The 24,640-nt window shown below is 46.3% G+C and overlaps 2 protein-coding genes across 7 annotated transcripts in view; one reads left to right on the forward strand and one right to left on the reverse strand.

Annotated features, from left to right (window-relative positions):
- Positions 1–1,681: 1,681 nt before the first annotated feature.
- Positions 1,682–23,402, forward strand: TMEM243 (transmembrane protein 243). 2 transcript variants are annotated; one of them, XM_040260705.1, is made up of 5 exons: positions 1,682–1,888; positions 2,434–2,721; positions 20,478–20,528; positions 21,528–21,632; positions 22,818–23,402. In XM_040260705.1, exons 2-5 carry the CDS (start codon positions 2,644–2,646, stop codon positions 22,938–22,940), a joined length of 357 nt encoding a protein of 118 aa, XP_040116639.1. In that variant the 5' UTR covers positions 1,682–1,888; positions 2,434–2,643; the 3' UTR covers positions 22,941–23,402. The 2 variants fall into 2 exon arrangements, with proteins under 2 accessions (XP_040116639.1, XP_040116640.1); XM_040260706.1 differs by having other exon boundaries at positions 1,724–1,888; positions 2,430–2,721.
- The window catches only part of DMTF1 (cyclin D binding myb like transcription factor 1), a 50,878-nt gene continuing 48,028 nt past the window's right edge, over positions 21,791–24,640 (reverse strand). For all 5 annotated transcript variants that reach the window (XM_040260701.1, XM_040260703.1, XM_040260704.1 and 2 more), the window contains one exon: positions 21,791–24,522. In XM_040260701.1, coding sequence (XP_040116635.1) covers positions 24,413–24,522 — 110 coding nt within the window. In that variant the 3' untranslated portion in view covers positions 21,791–24,412. The remainder of the gene's footprint in view (positions 24,523–24,640) is intronic.

Genomic DNA, 24,640 nt, shown 5'->3' on the forward strand with positions numbered 1-24,640 from the left:
TGCCCACCTGTGAATAGAAGAGATTAACACAGGCCTTCTGAAGGCTGGACATCCCTTTGGAGATGTTTTGCAAGACTGAAGAACCTTTCACTTTACTTCCCCACTGCCCCTCCCTCTCTATTCTGCCTTTTGACTTGAGTTCCTCATTGCTTCTTTCTCTCTGTCTATAAAAGAACCTGGCATCCAGACCCCAATAAGATGGCTATTTGGAGGCGCTACTCTGCCATCTTCTCACTCTGCTGGCTCCCGACTAAAGTCTCTTCCTTGCTGCAACACCTCTTCTCTTGGATTCATTGGTCTATTATGCAGTGAGCAGAGCAAACTTGGACTCGGTAACAGAGTCTCAGACATGACGAAGGAAGCATACAAGCAAGCAACCATTTGGAAACTTACTTGCCAGGTGTCTGAAATAGTCTCTATTCAATTATTTTTTTAAAGGTTGAAATTAGATATTCTAGTTCCATTTACTATTATCATCTTCACTTTTTACATCGGAAGGAGCTCAAGGGAGGTTAGATATGAGATAACTTAGCCAAGATTACATAGCTTGTAGATGGTGGCATCAAGGTTTGAGGGCAGATATAATCAACCTCAAAGCTTGTGCTATTAGTCACTCCACTGTGTCATCTGTCTGTCTCTCTGCCACTCCAGCCTCAACACTATGACCATGACTGTCTCTTGACTGTATTACTCTATTTGGTGGTTGCCTGGTACTGAGCAGGTTCTCAGAAGTATTGTTGAATGAATGTGGCCGCCTGTGCGTGAATAAAATTACTTATTGGGTCAAACGTCTAATAGAACTGGGTGCAAGACTGTGTAGCATTCCTCTTAGAACAAAAAGTCCTGACAAAGAGAAGATCCATGAAATACAGAGCTGGTAGATCGAAATGCTCCGTACCTGATTCCACTGTAGCTTGGTGGTTCTTAGTCCATCCCTCATCCCAATCCCCTGTCCTAAACTCTAGAGGGACCACATGGAAAGTTCTCTGGGGTTCTAAGTGCCACAGGGCTACAGTGTTCTAATGTGCGCTCTCCCTGCGAGCAAACCTCAGTCACAGCTCTCTTCAGGGTCGGAGCTGTAGTGTCCGGGTTACCTAGCGTGGTTGCATTTGTTCCCTGATACTTACAAAGGCTCCCAAATGCAGAGTGACGCTGTGCTGCCTAGGGTGCCTGTCCACCTCGGGTTCCCCAGCTTCAAACCCGAAGAGGTTGACATACAACGCCATTTTTCCTCTGCGGCTACACATATGCTTCTCAGCAGCATCACCAGCAGGAGGAGTGGACAAGTCGAAGAAATACCTAAGCACGGATTACCGCTTGACCGTCTCTGTCCAAGACATAGGTTCCCTATCACAGAACCAACCAGACCAACACACAAACATGATAAACAATTATCAACCACTCCCTTTCCATCCTAGTGGTGCAAAGATTGGGGTGGTTAAAGCGGGCTGGTTGGTTTTAGTAAGTTTCAGCCCAGTGCCAGGCTATCTTCCCGAGATGTGCTCTGCCCACGCGGGTCGCCCAAGCGCCAATTACTAGCAGCCAGAGCAAGCGGGGAGCCGGGAGATCCGCTGCCTCGCGGGGAATAAACTGGCACCTCTAGAAATAAAGCTCCGTAGCCAATGCGGCGCCCCGGCGTGCGGGATTGGCGGCCTCGGCCGTGACGCGGCCTGGGCGGGCCGAGTCGGTTTGCGACAGTGGCCGCGGGTCCGGGCCGTGGGAGGGGACCGGGGGCCCGCCGCGCAGCACACTCTCGCAGCCCGCGCGGAAGGTCTCTTCTCTCTCTCCCCGACGCCTGGCACCGCACCCCCGCACCGGCGTGGACCGGGACCCGCTCTCTCCAGTGCGGCCAGGACTCCCGAGCGTGCGGGCGTCTGGAGACGTCGAGGTTTGGCCTGCGGGCGCGGGGCGGCCCCGGGAGGGTGGCCCGTCGGTGCGGGGCCGAGGCAGGATCCCCTTCTTCCGCCGTGAGAGCGCGCTGGCCCGCGGGTGCCGGCAACACCTGAGCGGGGACCCGAGCTGCTTGGCGCGGCCGCGACCTGATCCCGCAACGCCGCCAGCGGTGGGGGGGGCGGGGGGGGCGGGCGGAGCGCTGGGCTTGGCTCCCGCTGCTTCAGTCCTCCGGCCGCTGGCCGCGGGGGCGAGAGGGGCGGAGCGGTGCGGAGGGCTGGTTAATGCCTTCTCCCGGGAAAACTTTTCCCCGCCTTCGAGCGTGGAGCGATCCGTGCTCACCAGAACATTTAGAAAGCTCGGGAAATGGTCGTGTCACGGAGCGGAGCGGCGAGGGCGGGGAAGCGGCGAGCCCCGGCCAAGCCGATTTGCATCGCGACCTGCGGAGACAGCCGGGCGGCCCGGGGCGCTGAGATTGGGGGAAGCGGGAGCGGCCGGGCGGGGCGGCCAGGCGGTGTTGTTTCCTTTCACTTCCTGAGGCAGCTGCTCACGATGAGGAGGGGAGCGAGGCTCGGGCAGAGCGGCCCCGTCCCGCGAGTCTGAGCGCCCACCCCCGCCCCGGGACTCCGGCCTCCCTGGGCTTCGGCGATGAGCGCTCTGTGACCGGCGGCGCCGCGACTCGTAGACCCGGCACTCCTGGAGGCGATGCTGGCTCGGCTTGGAGTGGCTCGGGGACAGTGAAGAAACCCTAAAATGGAGGATTTTTCCACCAGGACCTACGGCACAAGTGGCCTGGACAACAGACCTCTGTTCGGAGAGACATCTGCCAAGGTGAGTGCGGCCCCGGACGCGGGGCCTGAGCGGCGTCTCTGTCCAACTCCCCGCCCCTTGGACCCGGAGCCCTGCTGGGTCCTTCTGCGGCCCCTGGAGGGCACTTGCAGCAAGATCCCCCTTCATCCCTCGCAGGATGCTTGCCTTGCCCCTCGGCTCCCTCTTTGGGACGGGGTTGGCCAAGAGCCTTTGAAGATTGAGGGTGGAGAAAAGTTCAGAAAGTTCTGGGCTGTTAGGGGCCCTAAACGGGAGTGCGGAAGCCCGCTCACTGCCTCGCCTCCCAGCCGGGTGGTCAGGGTGTTTGCACATCCGCTGGTCCACCTGGCGTGCTGACTTTCAAGAGGCTTCTGAGGCTTCCGTAAGGGCCCAAGAGTGGCGCTTCTGATTTGTGTTTCTCTAGAGCCGTTAAGGGTTTACTGCTGAGGCAGCCAAGCAGAGAAAGAGGAGAGGCATGAAATTAGGGTTCCTTTGATGGGGCTCTATTCCAGGAAGTGATCAAAGGGTCTTAGACCCGTACACATTGTAGTGCCTTATTTCAGGGTTTTAAAAATATAATGTTCTCTTACAAGCTTAATCCTGTGATGTCCTGGGCCAGTAATTGAAGAGAGCTCTTTTCCTGTCCCCAGCATTAAATTTGTGAGTCGTTTGGGCAAGATTAGCCTGTTTTTTTTTTTTTAGTTAGAAAGTGACACTGGTGATCTTTGACCCCTGACAAAGTACTCTCAGCCTTTCATAGAAAGTAGGGCACATATGGAGTCCAGAGCTTCCTGGGTTTCTCCGCTCAGGCAGGCACCTCTTTAGCAGAAAGGACAGAAAGCTTGTCCAGCCAACAACCTGGGGCATGACCCTGAATTTGGAAGCTTCCAGTCTGCCAGGAGACCACTACTTTTTTTTTTTTTTTTAAATACCTCCCTGTGGATTTTGCTTTCTCTTTTCAAAGTGTCTTTACAAGAAAATGTTTTAAGCTTGATGTATAGGAAGATGCTTCTTGTTTATTGTGTGGCTTTTGCATAATCCCAGAATCCAGTAGATATTCCTATTTCTGCTAATATTGTTTTTCTTTTCTTTTCTTTTTGGCCGAATGGCTTGTGTGATCTTAGTTCCTTGACCAGGCATTGAACTCAGGCTCTCTCTCATCGCTGAGGAGTCAATGATTGGACTGCCATGGAATTCCTATCTGCTAACAGTATTGTGATAGGCCTGGAGGGTGGGGTCCAAGGAATCCAAGTAGATGGGGGAGATATGTAAGCACACGTGAGGCAGCTGGATCTGTGCTATGACAGGGCATAGAGGGGGCATATTGGGGGACAGGGGAGAAAGTGGTCCCTTTGTGAAGCTTGGGAAGATCTTAGAGGATAGATTTTCCATTCTGAGCATTTGGTAGCCTTCAGCTTTCAGATATGGAGAAGGCAATGGCACCCCACTCCAGTACTCTTGCCTGGAAAATCCCATGGACGGAGGAGCCTGGTAGGCTGCAGTCCATGGGGTCATGAAGAGTCGGACACGACTGAGCGACTTCACTTTGACTTTTCACTTTCATGCATTGGAGAAGGAAATGGCAACCCACTCCAGTATTCTTGCCTAGAGAATCCCAGGGATGGGGGAGCCTGGTGGGCTGCCGTCTATGGGGTCGCACAGAGTTGGACACGACTGAAGCGACTTAGCAGTAGCAGCAGCTTTCAGATATGAGGGCTCCTACATTGGGAGTTGACTGAAGAGGATTTGGGGCCTGGAGAGCAGAGGCAGCTGACTGCTTGAAGGGGTCAGATTGCCCCCCAACCCCCTGCCTTTTTAAAAAATATATTTATTTGGCTGTGCGGGATCTTAGTTGAAGCTCACAGGATCCTTAGTTGAGGCATGTAAACTCTTAGTTAGTTGGGCATGTGGGATCTAGTTTCCTGACAAGGGATCAAACCTAGGTCCCCTGCATTGGGAGCACACAGTCTTAGCCACTGGACTACCCAGTGGCTGCCCAGCTGGCCTGAGAATGAAGAGGTTCAGTCTCTCCTCCACATACCTTGGTGCACAAGGGATTGTGCGGTTCTGGTGATGCAGACCTCTGACCTCCTTTAGCCCTTTAATGCTGATGTACATGAATCGATAAGGGACTTATTGATGTTTTCCGACTCACTTGGGCCTAAGTAGTCAATGACTATAAGTTTCCCTATTGCCTATGATCCATTTGAAATCCATCCAAGAATTTGACTATTCCAAATATATCTCTGTTTATCACAGATTTATTCAATCCAAGAGTGTATACTCCCAGCACTACTTCGGCAGTTTTAGACCTCATAACAGTAGGTAGGATCAGCTACTCAGGAAAAAAAAAATTATGAATAATGTATATTTCCAGATATCTCAGAATTCCTCCCTTTAGTTTCTTCTGTAGGGCTGACAGGGTGATTGGACATACAGAAATTAAACAGAATGGAGAAAGGAGAAAGACTTTGGTCTTAGGATATGAAACATCATGTCTCGTATAAATTGTCATGTCTGAGGAAGAAGAGGCATCCATCTTTAACGATGGCAAATGATTTATTTGGGACGTGAGTGAGCAGGGCACAGGGTGGGACCTCAGTAGTGAAAGGACAGGGCATGTTACAGTGGAACCATTCCCATGGAGGACAGTCACTGCCGGGGCCGGGGGGCTTCCTGCCGACCTTGGGAAACCGTTGATGGCTGCTGTGTGAGTTTGCTCCCAGCGATTCCCTGGAAACTGGACACAACAGCCAATTCATTAATGAACTGTTGCCTTTGAGTAAAAAATCCTGAAAGGGGAAAGCCCACTTCCTGTCCTAGTCTGACAGATCTTCTGAGCTTTTAGCCCTCTTCATTGCCTTTTAATGACTGACCACAGATAGGCTCTCGCTTTTAAGTCTGGAAAGGACCAGAGGTTGAGGTCAGGTTGAGGTCCAGTCTCCAACCCAATGGCCAAGGTGGCGGAAGCCCACAGAGCAGTCGGGAGGGACGTGGTGTCTCCTCCGTGCCAGGCAGCGTGCTCTGCGTCCAGCGTCACCTTGTTTGATCCCCCAGTTCCTTTGTGTGATGGATGTTGTCACTCCTTTCACAAGCAGGGAAGCTGAACTACAAGGCAGGCTATGTGTCAGTCACACAACTGGTTCTCCTCTGATGATGTTTCACGAGTTGACTAAGACAGTAAATGTTGACTTTCGCAGTCTGGGTCACATGCTTCAGGAACCACTGTGGGCATTCACAGACTTGGCCCTTTCACAGGACATAGGTGAATTTATATGCCCAAAGTGATGGAGTAAGTGAAAGATACTAGAATCTGCCATAGAACAAGAAATACACGACCCAGCAGGTCTGGAGCAGCGCCCGCGTGGGCAGTCCCTAAAGGGACTTCTGTCTTTACCTACTGTTTTCAGTTACCAAACCCCGGATTTATTCAGTTGTTAGCATGTTTAGCAATAACTTTATAGATACAGCCTTGGAGTGAATGGCAAAGCAAAATAGTTCTCTGTTGTTACCTAAATGTCTAAGGGATAATAGACAAAAGCAGAGATACTCATTCCTTGATACCTTTGGAATTTTATATTGCTAGGTGGGCTGTCTTACCCACCCCGGTCTGAATATCCAGGTACATTTCTCATCTCTTTTTATTTCATGCCCAGTTCTAGGATGCAGTACATCTCTTTAAGGGAAAAAACAAATGTGGCACAAATGATATGATAATATGATGTGTCTGAGGTTTCAGAGCATGTGCTGTTGCTTAGCATTTTCTGAATTTTGAGCACTACCCCAATAGAAATATAAGGTGAAGCATGTATGAGATTTTAAATGCCCTAATAGCCATGTATTTTAAAAGTGTAAACAGATGCAGTTAATTTCAGTAATATACTTTATCTCCATACATTTGAAATATTGTCATTTCAGTACATACTCAATATGTAAAGAGAGATTTTTACATCATTTTTTTTTTGTACTAAGCCTTTGTAATCCAGTGTGCATTTTCACTTAGAACCCATCTCAGTTCAGACTAGCTGCGTTCCAGGTGCTCAGTAATCACACAGAGCTGGTACTTCAGACAGTGCAGTTCTAAAGCAAGTGAATTTTTAGTCATGGTAGTTCCATAGTCATGTTTGTGAAACATTGTTCTTTACTGTGGGACTTATCAGAACCTTTAATGTGCTCATTTTCACTGAGAGTCTAGTTGGAGAAGGGGGATGGTACGTAGTGCTCTTTTGGTGGCTGACCTCTTACTGTTGGCACAATCAGTGCCTTACTGGAGTCTTACCCTGCATGCCTCCACCCACAGCAGATTTGAACGGAGTGTCTACAGAACTCCCTTCAGGAAATATCACTCTAGGAATCTGTTCCTTGTTCCTCCCTTCCATATTTGTCCCTCTCTTGCCCACAGCTGCCTGTAAACGTTTCCTTTGGGCCATCTTTCTGTCTGGGTAATGAAATGCTTTGAGTTATCCTCAGGGCTTGTGAGTTGATGTTGATTTCCTGATTTGCTAGCTGGCTGCAGAATCATCTGAAATCAATTTTAGCCAGTGAATTGGTGAACCTAGGGGAAGAAGGAGGATGGTTCTGTCTGGGCTGGAAGGTAAACCCGCCTCCCACAGCCAGTGCAGTGGGCCAGGGTGGGAGGGTGGCAGGGGGGAAGGGAGGGGTAAGTGAAAATACACACTGGATTACAAAGGCTTAGTACAAAAAAAAGATGTAAAAATCTCTCCACTTTTCATATTGAGTACGTACTGACATGACAGTATTTTAGATGTATGGAAGTAAAGTATATTACTAAAATTAGCTGCATTCCCTCCATGGAATGCAGTGAAAGCCAGTTCCTGGACTAGCCTCTTCTGTTGGTTTTCACTAATAATAAATGATTCATCCTCTAAGAAGGGTGGTGACCATTCTGTCCCTTTGTTCCTACTTGGATGTGATGTAAGAAGAGTGAGCGACACTGGAGGAAGGCGCACACGCTGGACTCATAATATGGAGGGTCTCTCCATGTAGGGAGCAAGTTAGTGGGTCCCGAGGCTCAGATCTTTGGTACCAAAGGCAGTAAGTTTCATTTCTATTGCATATTCCTGAATTCTTACCTCCCTTCCCTGCAAAAGAAGTCAAAAACCAAAAAGTGAACAACAGGTCTTTTGATGACCTTTAGTAGAATTCAGACAGTTCAGACTTGGAGTATTTGACTTTGCAAATAATTGTGTTAAGTGCTACTTCTTGCCTTTTGTGGGGTGGGGGTGACGGTTGCTGCTTCCTTAAGGACAAAGCTGTGGTTAGGAGTGTTGGGTCTACCTGCCGCCCCTCCCCCTGCCCAAGAGCCTCTCGACTCTTGCCTTTGACACAGCCTCCCTCTCAGTGAGTCTCTGGGCGCACCCTGATTCTCCCTCAAAGTGGAGCTAGTCTCTCCCAGGACAGTTGTCCTTGTGGCTCTCACCCAGCCTGCCAAACCACTTTTAGTTGCCATTTCTTGTGTTAGAGAGACAGTTCCAGATGACAGATGCCAGGACTGGGAAGTTTCTGAGGCTGTATGTTGAGAAAGCTCTTCCAAGGACGCTGGTGCACAAGGAGGCTGACAGCCCTGGTCTTAACTGTGTTCTGACCCCTCTCCTTGGGCCTCTTTCTGTGCATGAGCTGCCTTCCTGTTCTCGGTAAATGCTCTTCTACTTTCTGTTGCACGCTCTCGTCTCCAAATACCTGAATCCTGGTTAGTCTGATTTCCCTTCCTGTCTGCCCAGCCTACATCCATGCCTCTCTCCTACGAGCCTGGTGGTCAGAGATGCTTCCTGGTATTCACTGCTTGTGCTGTGAGGGGTTCATATAAGCCTTGCCTTCCCGGCCAGAGTCTACACTCCTTGAGGGTAGCAGCCAATTGCTTTATTTCTCCAGCCTTTTTAGCACTTGGCACAATGCCTTACCTAGTTCTGGATTTTATGTATTTTTTGTTGTTGTTGAAGTATAGTTGATGTGTAATAATATGTGAGTTGCAGGTATGCAATAGAGAGATTTACAGTTTTTATTTTTTATTTTTATTTTTTTAATATTAACTTATTTATTTGGCTGTGCGAGGTCTTAGTTCTCTGACCTAGTTCTCTGATCAGGGTTGGAGCCCTGGCCCCACCCTGCATTGGGGTGTGGAGTCTTAGCCACTGGACCACTAGGGAAGTCCTGAAATTTACAGTTTTAAAGGTTATATTCCATTAATAGTAATTGTAAAATATTTGCTATATTCCCCATGTTTTACACCATATCCCTTATTTTCCACTTAATAGTTTGTGCCTCTTCATCCCCTACTCCTGTCTTGCCCTTCCTTCCTTCCCTTTCCCCACTGGTAAGCGCTAGTTTGTTCTCTGTGTCTATGTCTGCTTCTTGTTATGTTCTTAGGTATGTTAAGTTTTAAGTGAAGTGAGCACCTAGCATCACCAAAAAGTAACCTACTTTCTTGGGACCTCCTGAACCATCAGCGGAAGGTGGGGGCTGGTGTTCAGAAACCTGGGGTGCTGCATTCCAACAGGCTTTTGTGCAGTTAAGGGCATCACTCTCCTCTCGTTGCTGAGCTTCAGCAAACAGCCCATAAACATAATACAGTACTGTGTAAAAACTTAAACTGAGGCCTGGTCTCTCAGAAGCTGGTGGTTTCCTTGTGTTTTTCCTTCCATAGACAAGGTTTTCGCAGCTCTGCAGTAACAGACTGGGTCTACTAAATTAGCCTTTTTTTCCTTTAGGCTCAATCCATAGTTTGTGTGTAGGTATAAGGACCGTGGGGCTTCCCTGGTGGCTCTGTGGTAAAGAACCCACCTGCCAATGCAGGAGACACACAAGACGTGGGTTTGATTCCTGGACCTGGAAGATCCCTTGCAGCAGGAAATGGCAACCCATTACAGTATTCTTGCCTGGAAAAGTCCATGGACAGAGAAGCCTGTCAGGCGATATAGTCCATGGGGTCGCAAAGAGTTGGACATGACTGAATGACGGAGCACCCATATTGACCACGTTTTTTGGGCTGCCATGGAGACACTTGGGTTGACAAACTTAAGTGTCCCGGTGGGGATGATGGAATGCATTTGAAATTGGGTTGCTCTTGAAAGGGGGGCCAGGCTCTGAGGACCTAATCCCATTGGTGAATGAGAGCCCATTAGACGTGGTGGAAATAATACTAATAGCATGTGAGCAGCCATTTACTGACTCTTGTAAATGTCACTCTGTTCTAGGGCTTTACTGTAATATATCTGAATCTTTATGGGATTCCCCGCATGTTAGACTGTTGTACTAATATGGAAACTTTGGCTTCAGTGTTCCATGATGTACCTGAGATCATAGGCAGGCATGTGGCAAGGGAAAACACAGATATTGGGCCTGTCCTGATCCTGCCGTGCTAGCCCTTGTTCTTGGTCTCCCAGTTCTAAAGGTCAGAGCACATAGAGACCTGGCATTTCTGGGACTTACTTGGTGTCCAGTGGTTTGGACTCCATGCTTCCAATTCTTGGCGGGGTGGGGCACAGGTTCCATCAATGATCTGGGAAATAAGATCCCGCATGCTGTGTGGTGAGGCTAAAAAAAACAGAAGAAGAAGAAAGAAAAAAAAGGATCTACACTAGATAGGAAGTGCTAGATCCTTTTTTTTTTCTTCTTTTTTAAGCACAGAGTCGGACTCGACTGAAGCGACTTAGCAGCAGCAGCAGCACTTCCTATGGTACCAGCGCTAGGGATCATTTTGTCCCCTAAACATGTGGAGTAGGTTTGTTTTCTATTTTTACTGTGATCTCATTTCCCTAAGTGATGCTTCAATGAAAATAATATATTTCAAGTACGCCTTACCGTGAGGAGGAGAATCTGGCAGGAAGGGTATCACAGAAATATTCACAAGTGAAAGATGCTTCAGAATGTGAATCTGTGAAATAGGGGACATGTTTCAAGGCGTCCATAATGTCTGCTTTCTCTAGAAGGGCCTGAGGCAGAAGTGGGCGTTCAGAGCTAGAGGCAGCTGCGGAGGCCCTGGTGTGTTTGAGACGGGGCTCAGAGCATGAAAGTTGGCGATTGTGGGTGTGTGTGAATCTCATAAACTTTCCTCACGTGCCCCTGCCCCTGGGGTTCTCTCTGAAGCCTGGGGACAACAGCCCCTGTGATCAGAGCTCCCCATTCTGGGGAGGCCACCTAGCCCCTGGCTTCACCCCAGGGATGCTGGTTGCCTCTGGCCACAGCTTTGGGGGATGCTCCTGTCTCCTCAGGACCACGCAGCTCTGGGGGCTCCGAGGAGACCCACCGGCAGGGCCTGACTTTTCTTGCTTCCACCAAACCCAAACCTCCTCCCACATGTCAGGTTCTCTCAGTGTCTCTGTCCCTACATGGCTGCCCCTGGGGCTTCTGACTGGGCAACTGCCACAGCTTTCCTGAGGAGATGTTTTCTACTGCGACTTGGAAGAAGAAAAGGCAAATCATTTCTGAGAATTGGCCTTTTGTTTCTGGTATCAGGACACCGAGCTGTGATGAGAAATGTAAACCTTTGCACGCAGAATTGCAGGATGCGGCTCACGGGCCTGAATCCCTGTCCCAGTTGACAGTGGGAGGAAGTATGGGCTTCTGGTGTGTTTAATGCATGGTGACTGGATTGCCTTTCTCCTCTCTCCCTCACGAGAAAAGATGATCGCTGTTCCGGGATCTGAGAATCTTGTGAGCTAGGAGGACTGACGTGGGGTGGAGCCCTGTAATGACAGGAGGCATAGAGTTCCAGGGAGCATGGAAGAAGGGGATGTTTATTATACTGGGGGCATCAGGACAAAGGACTTTTGATTCTTAGGCCCAGGAACGTGAGTCAGATTTGACAGGAGGAGGTGACTGGGAATCCCAAGCAGGAGGTCCAGCTGGGTTGAAGGGATGGGAGCAGGAACATGCCAGAAAGGGGAGGGAGCCGAGTGTCCCATTGTGAGCAGACTCTAAGAACTTGGAGTTGCTATATGAGGCATACTTTGCTTCTGGAGGCTGTCAGTGGTCCAGTGTGCCTGTAATGTATGCTTTGATACAACAGTTAGTTGTGTGCATACTGCGTCCCAGGGAGTGTGCTGTGTGCTACAGTGTATCTTTTCTTTTCTTTTTTTTTATTTTTCGCTGCACAGGGTCTTGCCTGTAGTGCATAGGCTTAGTAGTTGTGGCACGTGGCCTTAGTTGCCCTACGGCACGTGGGATCTTAGTTCCCCTACGGCACGTGGGATCTTAGTTCCCTGACTAGGGATTGAATCTGCGTCCTCTGCATTGACAGGCAGCTTCTTAACCCCTGGGCCACCAGGGAGTCCCGAGAGTGTATCTTTTCTTATGGAGCATGTGTGTACTACGTGGAGGAGAGAAAGGCACTATACAAGTCCTTGTTCTTCCCTCTCTTCTCCTTATTTGGCTTCAGCCATCTTAGCCTTCTTAGTTTTCAGCCAATTTCCAAGCTCACACCTGCCTCAGGTCCCTTGCAAGTGCTATACTGCCTTGTTTGCAGTACACGTCTCCTAGATCCTTCGGTGTCTTGTTTCTTTTTCTTAAAAAGGTCCCTGCTCAAACAGGAGGATTCCTTGACCTTTTTTAAAAATAGCCCCTCAGCTCCACCCTGATAACTCTTCCCGTACCCTGGTTTAATTTCCTTCCTGACTTCCTCACACTTAGCATGTAAAAAGGGTGGAGAATGGATGCTGAACATCAGAATGGAGAGCAGGATTGACAGAAGATTCTTCCGATGTTGGAGGAGTTGAGATTTGGGGGCCAGAGGTGGACTCCACAAGGGAGAGATTCAGCCCAGAGAGAAGGATAGAAGTAACTAATAAGACCGGGGTTGGCAGAGGAGCCAGCTGCCCCCCAGTCCTCTTCAGGCTGGAGGAATGGGGGGGGGTCCTCTTTCTCTTGGCGTCTTTTATTTTATAAGGATCTCTGCTGATGGACAGGCTTCAAGAGTGAGATGGTAAACCTGAGATGAGGTGGAGCTTCAAACCGCTTCCTGGAGAGAGACAGGGACAATCAACCCAAAATGAAAGGCCGTGAAAATCAGCAAAGGCCCAGCTGTGAACATGTGAACTTGTAGTAAACCAGTTAGTTTGTTCTTTCAGCTAATATTTGAATGTCTCCTATATGCTAGGAATATATAAAAGGGAAATGACCTGCATCCCTGCCCACTGGTGCGGTCGCACTTTTGTACAGTTAGAGGAACGTTCTCTCCACCCTGGGTGATGGCAGCTCCCATAGCCACATGGCTTGGCTTGGTCTGAGTTAGACAGAGCTGCTCCCACCTCTGGGTGGGCACTGGCCCATGGAGGGGTGCACAGTTTGGAGAGGGCACCATGGAGCTGGAAGTCAGCCATGGGTAGTGGGCCAGAGCCTGGCCGTGAACAAGGGGGACATGGCCCTCAGCCTCCCAGGCCTTACAGCGTGGAGGAGAAGACAGACGAGTGAACAGTTACAGGTAGGATTGTTGAAAGGCTCCACAGCAAGGCTTAGCCCCGGAGCCTGGAAGTGATGGGGGGGTCGAGTTGGGGGTGGACTCAGGACTGGATTGTCAAAGCATCGAGAGCAGGGGGGCTCTGGATGCCCAAACTGCCGATTGCATGGTCCGGTCAGGGCTTTGGTGACACACTGGGAGTGATCTAGTTAGTGGATGCAGCTGAAGACTAGGCTCAGGGGCAGTGGAGGAGAGGGTTGGAGAAGAGGGATTTGGCAGAGCAGGTGCTGAAATAGTTGTGAAGAGGAAGAGAAGAAGTTGGCATGAGACTGCCAGGGACATGCATCTTAAAAATAGAGTGATGCTTTTGTCTGTCTGCTTCCCAGATGGCTCAATGGTAAGGAATCCGCCTGCCAGTGCAGGAGATGCGGGACACAAGTTCGATCCCTGGGTCAGGAAGACCCCCTGGAGGAGGAAATGGCAACCCACTCCAGTATTCTTGCCTGGAAACCCCATGGACAGAGGAGGCTGGCTGGCTACAGTCCACGAGGTCGCAGAGTCACACACGACTGAAGCGACTGAGGACGCATGCAGTCCCATTCATGAGGGCTCAACCCTCGTGGCTTGTGTACCTCACAGAGGCCCCACCTCCTCCTGTTGTCACATTAGCCATTAGGATTCCAACCTGTGAATTTTAGGGGGACACAAACATTCAGAACATAGTAGAGGCTATTACTGAAATTGCCTTCTCTCTCCAGCTTGGGAAGCAGGACGTGCCCTGTCCTGCCTTCTTCCTGGCCCAGTGAACCTGGGAGGAGTATGTGGGTGGCACAGGCTCTGTTGGGTAGAAAGTTGAAGGGCAGAGGCTGCAAGGGAGATCCGGGGCTCATGAGAACTTCCTGTGTCCAGGTTGCCTCACACGGAACAGGTTTCGGTGGGTGTGAGGGGTGAAGATGGAGCTGGAGCGCACCTGGGGAGGGATGGGGTCTGTAGGGCCGCCTGTGGTGATGTCTGAGGAGAACTTGGGTAGTCGCAAAGGGGCAAGTGACACAGAGGTGGGAGTGGGGTTCTTAGCCTCCCCCTTCCTCCACCCCCTCCATCCAGATGTCAGGGAACGTTCTGGCATTGTCCATCCAGGGTTTTCCTTGCCCCCAAGGGGCTTTCTGTGGCTTCTCCCCGGGAGCGCGAGGGAGCATGGCATGTGGACCAGTTCCTGGGCAGGAGTTGCTGTCGTGCCTGTGAAACCAGGGCCGTGCTGCTCTGGCAGATGAGTGGCCAGGCTTTTATCCTCAGGCTTAGGAAGCCTGGACCTGGAGGTGCCCGAGGCTCACTCCTGGCATGTCCATGGGGTCGCCGACAGCTGGCCTGGGAGTCAGCGTGAGGGTTCGGTCCCCGTAGCTGGGGAGAGCCTGACCCTGGGGGCTGCAGGGCCAGCCTGTGGCTTCTATGGTGCGGCTGTGTGTCTGTCCTACAGCAGCGACTGGAAGCTGGGGTTTCTGATAGGTCAGGCCCCAGCTGAGTGGCCTCTCCTGGTGAGAGGCTCTAAGGAAAATGCCATGAGCCACTTGTGTTGATGGTTCTGTTCTTTAAGCATCCTTCACAGGGCACTGGCCGGCAGTGTGCCAGGCTCGAGGCTACCTTCCCCATGGTTAATAAACTGCCAGTCCTAATGGAGGAGGTGACAGACAGTAAATACAGAAGTGTCCCATGTGGACCATGTGACCCGGGAGACCCGAGGCAGGGACAGCTCCCATCCTGAGGGGTGCCCGAGGAAGCTGTCTGGTTGGGAGTTACAGGGGAGGCGATGTTGAGTTGAGCTGTGAAGGAAGAGCAGTTAAATTGGGTGTGTGGCATTTCAGCCGTCCCACTTCTTACCCCGCAGCTCACTCTTCTGGGGCCATTATGCCTTCGGCTGTTTTTACGTGTCAATAAGAGAAATGATTATGTATGAAGTAGATGTGCTTTCTGCATCTGGGTACCCCTGCAACACTCTCCTTAGACCCAGGAGAAGCTTGCCTCTTCTCATCGTGCAGTGCGCTTACTGTCATCAGTGAGAGCTTTGAAATCCACTGGACTTCTTTCTTGGCTGCTTGGAATCTTAAAACTAACATTTGAACTTAGAAAAGTTTTCTTCAGTCAGATATATATATTTTGGCTGTGCCACTTGACTTGTGGAATCTTAGATCCCTGACCAGGAATTGAACCTGGGCCCTTGGCAGTGAGAGCTCGGAGTCCTAACCACCGGACCACCAGGGAAGTCCCATAGTCAGATTTGTTTCTCATAAATCCTTTTACTCCTTCTTTTTACTCCCCAAATCCCTTTAGAAATTTTGCCTTTTTTATTGTTGCTCGAATCAGTTATGGTTTTGCTAAGATAGCACAGGCTTCAGGTCCATTTTGGAATAAGGCAAAGCAAAAATTACTGTGGCAGTGGAAGCATGATTTTACCTGTCAGCATTCTGAGCAGGATGTTTTGGGTTGCTGAGGACAAAGACCGGTTTTTGGTTATTTGGAATGTTCCCAGAACCTTACCACCTGAGCACTTGAAGTGAATTTGGGGTTCTGTGTTTTGTATCAAGATGCTGGCTAATGACTGACCAAGGAATCTAGGTGGCTTCTGTGCTTTTTGATTGCTGAGGGATAGGCTTTCTCTGGCCCGGGTACTGTCTAAAGCTGATGACCCAGAACCATAAATGGTTAACATTGGAAAGGACGAGGTATCACCCCAGTCCTCTCACTTGATAGACCCAAAGGGGTTGAGGGGTCCTTTTGAAGCCATCTGGCTAGCCAGTGAGATGAGAACATTGGTCTCAACTCTAATTTCAGGGCCACCACATACATGTCTAAGCATTCTTAGACCTTTTGAGTTGTTTGTTAGCCTTGCATTTTGCAGAGCTTTGGGGAGACTTTCGCCACTACCTGGCTGTATGACCTTGGGCAAATAGGTTTGATTGAACCCAGTTCCCCACTGGTAAATGGAGATAGTGTATTCCTTACTGCTGCACAGAGCTCAGAGCTACCTTGTCTCACCCCAGGTACAGACACTGCAGCCACAGCAATCTTTCTCTCCTTCATTATTTCAAAGGAAGATGTGCCTCTTTTGGACTTGGGCTGCTGTCTCCACCTGTGCATCGCAGCCCAGCTTCTTCCCTGTCATGACGTTTGCTCTCCCCAGGTCTCTGTGGAGTCCCTTCATCCTGAGCTATGACATAGAAGATACTTTTTTTCCAGCTTTATTGAGATAACTGAGATAATGTTTAAGTGAATAAATAAATGACTTAAGAGGGAATATGGGTTTCCCTGGTGGCTCAGAGGTAAAGAATCTGCTTGCCAATGCAGGAGATTTCAGTATCTGGGTTGGGAAGACTCCCTGGAGGAGGGCATGGTGACCTACTCCAGTATTTTTGCTGGGAGAATTCCTTTGGCAGAGGAGCCTGGTGGGCTGTAGTCCTTGGGTCTGCAAAGAGTCTGACACGACTGAGCACGCAAGAAGTAATATATGCAGATACACAGTTGTTTAGTCACTAAACTTAATCCGACTCTGTAGCAACCCCAGAGACTGTAGTCTGCCAGGCTCCTCTGTCCTTGTAATTCTCCAGGCAAGAATACTGGAGTGGGTTGCCATTTCCTTCTCCAAGGGATCTTCCTGACCCAGAGATTGAACCTGTCTCCTGCATTACCACTAAGACACCAGGGAAGCCCAATATATGCAGAGTCCCAGTCAAAACTATACTATGTATGTTTGTATATTGTTATGTTTGTGTCCTCATTAATTCATACATGAGTTAAGACAGACTCTTGGCCTGTTGCTGAGCAGATGTCTGAGGAAGGGCTGTGCTGGGTCGCTCAGTTGTGTCCGACTCTGCCCCATGGACTGTAGCCCGCCAGACTCCTCTGTCCATGGGGATTCTCTAGGCAAATCTTCCCAACCCAGGGATTGAACCCAGTTCTCTGGCACTGCAGGTGGAGTCTTTATTGTCTGAGCCATGAGGGAAGCCCCTGAGGGAAGGGAAGACAACCTGTCCTATCATCTCTGTGGGTAAAGATCAGGGCTGATTCTGATCCTGCTGAACTTTCTTGGGGAGTGAAAATAAGTAACAGTATAAAGTGTAAAGATCTGGTAGGGAGAATGGTTTTGTTAGATGGAAATACAGCAATAATAAAACAGGAAGAGAGAGAGCTAGTTTTTGTGAGAATTACGAGTAGCTGAGTTAATAGAAACTAGCTTTTGATATGGAGATAACCTGAATTGCAATTCATTCCATAAACAGCAAATTTAAATGTAATACTCCCTTTTCTCCATGCACTCTGTTCTGACTCGGAACATATTAGCCCTAACACTGCCCTTTGAGATGCTAATTAAGGTCAATTTACTTATTCTCTATTATTCTATCTTTGGAGACTGGGGGGGTAGGGGGAGCTGCTAAAGTCCTGAAAAATCATCTCTGGGCCTAGGGAGGGTCTCTACCCTAAGATTTGAACTTAGCAATGTTCAAAATGGTTTAGATTGTAAACTTTCCAGCTGTGCACACAGATCATGTGAGGCTCTTGTTAAACTGTAGATTCTGATTCAGTAGGTCTGGGGCAAGGCCTGAGATTCCACATTTCTTACAGGCTCTCATGTGAGACCAGTGCTGCAGGGCCAGAGCACTCTGCATAGCAAGAGTTTAGACTGAAGTGGGAGGTCTTCCAAAGCTAACTCTGCCGTTTCTTTGGCCTGCATTCAAGGGTACTTCAATAGCCGAAGGCCTGAAGCCAAGACCTTGGCTTGGAGAAAGGAGACTGTGAGAAATAGTTGTGCCATATTTTAATACTTTGTCCCATCTTGGGAGCCCTAGTTGTTCAGTCAGTCGGTAGTGTCCGACTCTTTGCGACATCATGGACTACAGCACACCAAGTTTCCCTATCCTTCTCCATCTCCCAAGTTTGCTCAAACTCAGGTCCATTGAGTCCCAGAGAGACTGTATTTTAACGATTGAATACCTGATATTCATGAAGATGAGTTGGGATTCTAGACTGTAGATTGTCTAGAAGGCAAATAGGGAAGTAGTCTTTAAAGCTTAGATGGATTTTCATGAATGACTGAAACCAGTTAGGCTTCTATGGTTAAGTTCACCAATCTAAAACAATCACTTATGAGGAAATCTCCATTCCTGAAAGATGAACACTTTACTGTAGTACTGTTGTTACTTTGCTAATAGGCTAGTTCTTTGCAACTTGCTATCTCTGTCTAGGAATTCCCTGGTGGCTCAGATACAAAGAATCTGCCTGCCAGTGCAGTAGATGTGGGTTGGATCCCTGGGTTGAGAAGATCCCCTGGAGAAGGGAATGGCAACCCACTCCAGTATTCTTGCCTGGAGAATCCCATGGATAGAGGAAACTGGCAGGCTATAGTCCATGAGGTCACAGAGTTGGATACAACTGAGTGACTAACCAACAACAATCTTTGTCTAGACCAGCAGTTACATGCTACACTGCTGTTTCTGTGAAAAGTAGAAATGGAATCTCCTCTGTTGCACTGAATCCTGTTTCCATTACTTATTGGTATTGAGATTTGGGGCAAGCTCTCAATTTCCCTAAGCTTGTGTTTCCACTTGTAAAATAGTCATGCTAGCCTTTCATCGCGGGATTTTTTAGAAGATACACAAAAGCTTCTGGCATAGTTGCCATCTGTTCACCATTAGACCCCCTCTTCTCCCTGTTTTGATCCTGGTTGCCAAACCTGCTGTACCATTTGGAGAATAGGAATTCTTGTTGGCTGCCTCTCACCTGAACCTCTTCAGTGGCTTCTGTTTGTAAAAGCTCTTGTGACATATGCAGACCTTTAAGAATCCCTGGAGTTTATAAGGAGATGAGCAAATATTCTTTATTTCTTAGAATAGACCAGAGTTTAGTTCAAACTTTTTCACAAGGCAGAAACAGTGGGGTTCTCATAAATGGGTTGTCTGTAAACACATTTTATGTTAACAACACATCTGCCTTGTGCAGGACTAACAGTGATCAGTGCTTTATCCCTGGGTCACTTTCTTAACAAGAGGTTCTAGTTTCACTCTTGCGTGTGCAGTGTGGTCTTTAGCTGATAAGATCTGTTCTGAGTCCTCAGGTTTGGTCAGGGTACGGCTGGAGTTCAGTTTCCTTTGTTCTGTGTGACATTTAAATTGCAGTGGCCTAATCAATTTAGTTGTTGGCAGCCTAACATCTTTATTGATCCTAGTAAGTATCTGTGTGTCAGCCAGGGTCTTAGCCAAAGTTTTGAAAACCTTAATGGTCTGGAGTGTGAGGTCAGACACCCTGGAGAGAACACTTCGCTTTGTTCCACTCTTCCCTCCCAGCTTTGCCTGCCCTACTCTTTTTTGGGTTCTTATCTTTAGAAGCAGACAACTCTGTGCAAGTTCCTGTGCCCTTCTATCTCAGAGCTTTTGTTTATTGGCTGCTTATATTCCCTATCCTGCTGATCTTAAAGTGCTCAGACGTTACCAACACTGTCTTTAAAGACTTCAGCTTTGACTTTCCCAGACTAAGATTACTTGATATTCTCGTTGGCCATAAGGTAGGATTTCCTAGTCAGGTCTTAAACCCTTATCACTTCATTCTGTAAGGTCTGTGAATAAGTGCTATCAACCTAATATACATATTAGTACATACTATTTTTATATATTACTTGACTTTTCAGTTCCTTTAACTGAAACCATCTAACCAGGGACCCTGATTTCAATATCCTGTTTCAAGTTGATTCTAACTTGCTGTCTGACTTTAGGCAAATAGTTTAACTGCACTCACTGAACCAAAATTTACCTTAACCAGTAAAATGAGGATTGGATTAGATCAGTTTTTCAAAGCATTCTTTGGAGTTGGTAGGGGCAGGGATGAGTATAAAAAGAGAGCTCGATAGGTAGAAACCCCAAGCTCCTTGTTCAGGTGATTCTTAAGATTAATCAACAAGAATACCATCTGTATCACAAACAGGTTGAAACTCATGATGGAAAGAGACATCATTTAAGTCTGGTTCCTGACTGTTTGCACCAAGGATCTCGGCTGGCCACCCCCATGCTCCTGTCCCTTTTGCTTCTGCTCATACTGTTACCAGCAGCAAAAGTAGATTATTTGTAAGCCTCCCTTTCCCATTTTCAAAAGGCCCTAATGTAAAAATGCCATGTCCCTTTAAGAAACTTTCTCTAAGCAGTTGTCCAGCTTCCCAAAACCCCTTTCTTTACCCTGGTGGCTCAGTACACTCTGCCTTTCTGGCAGCCGTTTGTGTGAAGCTCAGAGGGGCAGGGTACTGCTTTCTCCATTCTCAGTGTCCTGCATTGTGTCTTCTAAAATGCCATGAGTTTATCATATGGCTAAAAAATTCTCTCTTTTTCAGGATCGAATCATCAATTTAGTTGTTGGCAGCTTAACATCTTTATTGATCCTAGTAAGTATCTGTGTGTCAGCCAGGGTCTTAGCCAAAGTTTTGAAAACCTAATACTGCAGTTCAATCAACTCTCAAAAACAAAAAAACAAAAAAACAAAAAAAACCTTAAGGGGCCAGTACATGAACATGTGGAATATTCCAATTGTAGTTAAATTAATGCTTTCAATCTTATTAACACTTGAATAAAACTGCATTTAGTATAAATGGAGTAGCTAGTTGATTTCCACTCTCACCCCCTAGTTGAATGTGAAATAGCACAAGTCAAATAAACTTGGTTTTCTGGGTTTGCCTAATAAATTTGTAGTATGTGAGTGGCTACTAGTAACTCCCTTCTGTATGTAACCCACAGCTCTGCTAGTATCTTTACATTTATTTTGTTCCTAAAGTATGTTCATTATCCTTTGGTTTTAAAAGATTGTTTTCTCATTCTGTATACTATAGCTTGGTGCTATCAAAATAAAACAAAGCTACATTTCCCAATCTGAGAATGACCTTTGGCACATTTTTTTTAATCTAAGAGAATTTTAGTGAAGTCTCTTTCTATGACTTCTTCATAAAAGAATGGGTAACATTATATTTACGGTAGAAAGAGAACTATAGGGTATTAGAAACCCATTTTTTAGTATTTTTCATGTTAAGCAAAAACAGTTTTGGATAATTTTTTTTGCTGGTATACTCAAAATAACAAAAAGGTGAGTGTAAATGCTTTCTAATCTTTGTTGATGAAGGGGTTTATTTTGAGGTTAGCCAGTTTTATTGCTTCATGGTGGTTTGTCTCCTTTCATAAAGGAGGAGGTTGGGAAGATTTAGTGGAAGTACTAAAAGGAATAACAATTGAAAAGATTTTATTAAACATTAACATTCCAGAAGACAAACCTGGTGGTAGATAAGATGCCATTTCACCATTTGGAGCATTTTATAATGTTACTTTGCCTAGATGCCAGTCTAACCAAGTCTTGGAATTACTTCTGAGGCCTAACACACTTTCTTTTCATACAGGTAACACTGATCAGTGCTTTTGTTTTCCCTCAACTACCTCCAAAGCCACTGAATATATTTTTTGCTGTCTGCATCTCTTTGAGTAGTATCACTGCCTGCATACTTGTGAGTACTATTGAAAATTTAAATTCAGTATTCTTGAGGGCTGATGGTTGCAGTGCCTGGAAATCTGTATGAAAAGGTGTCTCTAATTATACACCACTCCTCTCCCGCAAAGGATGTCACAATTCTCATTGTTAAAATCCCAGGGTATTTTTTTTTTTAATTTGTCTCCTTTTCTCCTAAATCCCAAAGTTGTAACCTTGTAACCCTAAAAGGCAACTCTGTTCCCTTGATGCCAAAAAAAAAAAAAAGACTTAGGTCACCAAAGATATGATGTGATTTAATTTAATTCATCTTCCCTCAAGGACTACATATAGAGTCCAACAGTCTTTGGGAAATGTTATTACTCCTCTAATAATTACAAAACTAGTCTATTTTAATCTTTGAGTATTATCTCCCCAAATGAAAGTAATTAACACCAAAACCTCTTGAGAAACCTGAAGCTACAGTTATATCTTTTTCACAAGAGGGTATTTGCCAAGTCATCATCAGTTGGCAGCTGTTTCATTTCCCTTAAAGAAAGAATCAAAACCCTTAAACATAATTGTTTTGACTCACATAGGGCTTAATCATAAATAATAAGATATGAGTTAAAATTAAACCTGGGGACATTTCCCAGCTTCAAATTCACGGACTGTTATATTCCTTTGACCTGAGGGAAGGAGTGGCCCCTTGGACTTGGAGAGCCTGGGAACAAAGCTCCCAGAACTGCTCTCCCACTCCCAGCCTAGAGCTGGAAGTGGCTGACAGTGATCTGTAATACTTTAAACTAGAGGTATGCATGTGTAAAGCTCCGGTTTTGTTGGCGATTTGAATCAGTTAAAGGAATTTAAAAGTTGTCCTCCCTTCCAGTACTTTAAAAAGCAGTACCTTTTACTCACATATAATTAAAATATCTCTAGAAGATAGATATATATTCTTGGATGACTTGCCAAATGATTGGTGGACTCTTTAAACATTGAACAAAGTTAACTGAGAAAGCAGGAATAAAGTATGATTTTGGATATAAACTCAGCTGGTACACTTGAATTACAAAGAATAAAATTCTGGCTGCTTTAGCCTCATTTAGGGGGAAAAGTATATATGGATGAACTTGGTCACAGTGGAAAAGAATTAGTTGTATTTTAAATTTTTAATATTCAGCCTAATGCTATTACTTAAACTTTTATTTAATTCTTCTTCTTTTAGATCTACTGGTATCGACAAGGAGATTTAGAACCGAAATTTAGAAACCTTATTTACTATATCTTATTTTCTATCATCATGTTATGTATATGTGCGAATCTGTACTTCCATGATGTGGGAAAGTGAGGCTCCAAGAGATACACTCACCAGGTCTCTTCAAAGCAATACATTTGGACTTGAATAAGAGCTGGATAAGGTATGCTGAAGAGTCTCCTGCAAGTCTGATACATGATTTTCATGTTAATTGTAAATCTAAATTCCCTCTTGCAGGGGAGACATATCCTAAATCACTTTGCTTTTTCTTTAAGGAGCCGATGATGCACTTTTACCCCTTAAAGCACAAGTCATTTTCACTTTTGAAATTTTTTATATAAAGTAATTGCGTGGTGCAAGGCTATGTAACAAACAATCTTGCATTTTAAGACAAATATTCTTTTATTTCTGTTAAACTGAATATACAATTATTGTTCCCTAGGCAACCAACTTCTGCTTTTAACTACAATTTCACGTTAACAAAACACAGACAGTGAAAAGACAACTTTGATTGTGTAGATCTAATTACAATAATAAATAAAATAATTTATACAATTTTTTTTAACTTTTTCTATAGGGGTCATATTCATTAAAGCCCTAGAGGCTAATTTTGGCTTAACCTTCTCTAGTATAGGAATGACTCTTGGTTTGTTTCAAGAAGCAAATTTTGTGTTTTTAAATTGCCTGAGAGGGAGAAGTTACATCAAACCCCCACCAGTTAATGCACTAAGTGAATGGCAAACTCTGATACTCTGCTATTTCCTGGGTAATTTATATAGCAAAACATGTAATAAAAGGTCATGGTACAGGATAGGCAACTTAGTACTTCCTTTCCCATTTAGTTTTACTTCAAAGTGCTAACTTTGTAAACTGGTGACAGTGGGTTCTGAGGGATGAAAATGCTTAGCTTCTGGTGAATTTTGTTTTACTACTCTCATCCATATTCCCTTTAAAAAGTAATTAAAAAAAAAAACAAACCTGTAGTGAATTTTCTAAACCCTTTTAATACTCTTCTCATTACCCAGCCCAAATCAGCTCCCACTGCCAGCAATGGGTAAACCCAAATAACCCCCACACAATCACCTCAAGTCTCAAACTACTTAGAAGATATCTCTGTGCAGAAGGTCACTGGGAAGCTCTAGAGCATGTTAATGTGACTTCTCTGAAATATAAACAGGCCTACTTGAGACCGGACAGAGTGCCATGTCTGATCTGTAGAGATGAATATTACTGCTTTTAAAACAGTAGTTAAGCTTTGGCGATTTCAAAATTCTCTCAGCTAAAGTGAATCAAATTCCCTGCTGACAAGAAACACTAATCACTGGGATCTCTGTAGTTAAGACCCTAGTGCCCCACTCAACTACATACTGTTGTAAGACTAGACCTCAGATGATATATTTAAAGAGGTAAAAAGTCATAGCAGCAACACTGTATGTGGCTTGAGCACTGTAGCTATTCAAAAGCCAGAGGAATGGTAAATTAAGCCTCTTGGGGGTTGCTCCTATTTCTTTGGAGATATAATGAACAGTGTGGCTTTGCCTGAATGGCTTGTTTCTAAGAATTACCTAATGACAGTGTACCAAATCCTCAACATCTTTTGAGTCTTCTGAGACAGGACTGCCCAGAGATGATCCAATGATGTTTGATTCTTCTCGATGATGCTGGAGTATGGGATCTGTAAAGAGATAAAGTTTCAAGTTGATCCTAAATGTATATATATCGTCTAATCCACATCAAAGAATTTAGAATAAGTGTTCTACCAAAGTGAAAATTTAACAAGACTCACTGCCTGA

Source organism: Oryx dammah, unplaced genomic scaffold (assembly GCF_014754425.2).
Source record: "Oryx dammah isolate SB20612 unplaced genomic scaffold, SCBI_Odam_1.1 HiC_scaffold_18, whole genome shotgun sequence".
Classification (NCBI taxonomy): Eukaryota; Metazoa; Chordata; class Mammalia; order Artiodactyla; family Bovidae; genus Oryx; species Oryx dammah.

What these genes read in the sequence shown, in the direction of transcription:
- TMEM243 (XM_040260705.1), top strand. Translation starts at nt 2,644, where the DNA reads ATGGAGGATTTTTCCACCAGGACCTACGGCACAAGTGGCCTGGACAAC. An exon ending in TCGGAGAGACATCTGCCAAG is followed by an intron (nt 2,722 to 20,477) that starts GTGAGTGCGGCC and finishes TCTCTTTTTCAG; the next exon opens with GATCGAATCATCAATTTAGT. An exon ending in GTATCACTGCCTGCATACTT is followed by an intron (nt 21,633 to 22,817) that starts GTGAGTACTATT and finishes TTCTTCTTTTAG; the next exon opens with ATCTACTGGTATCGACAAGG.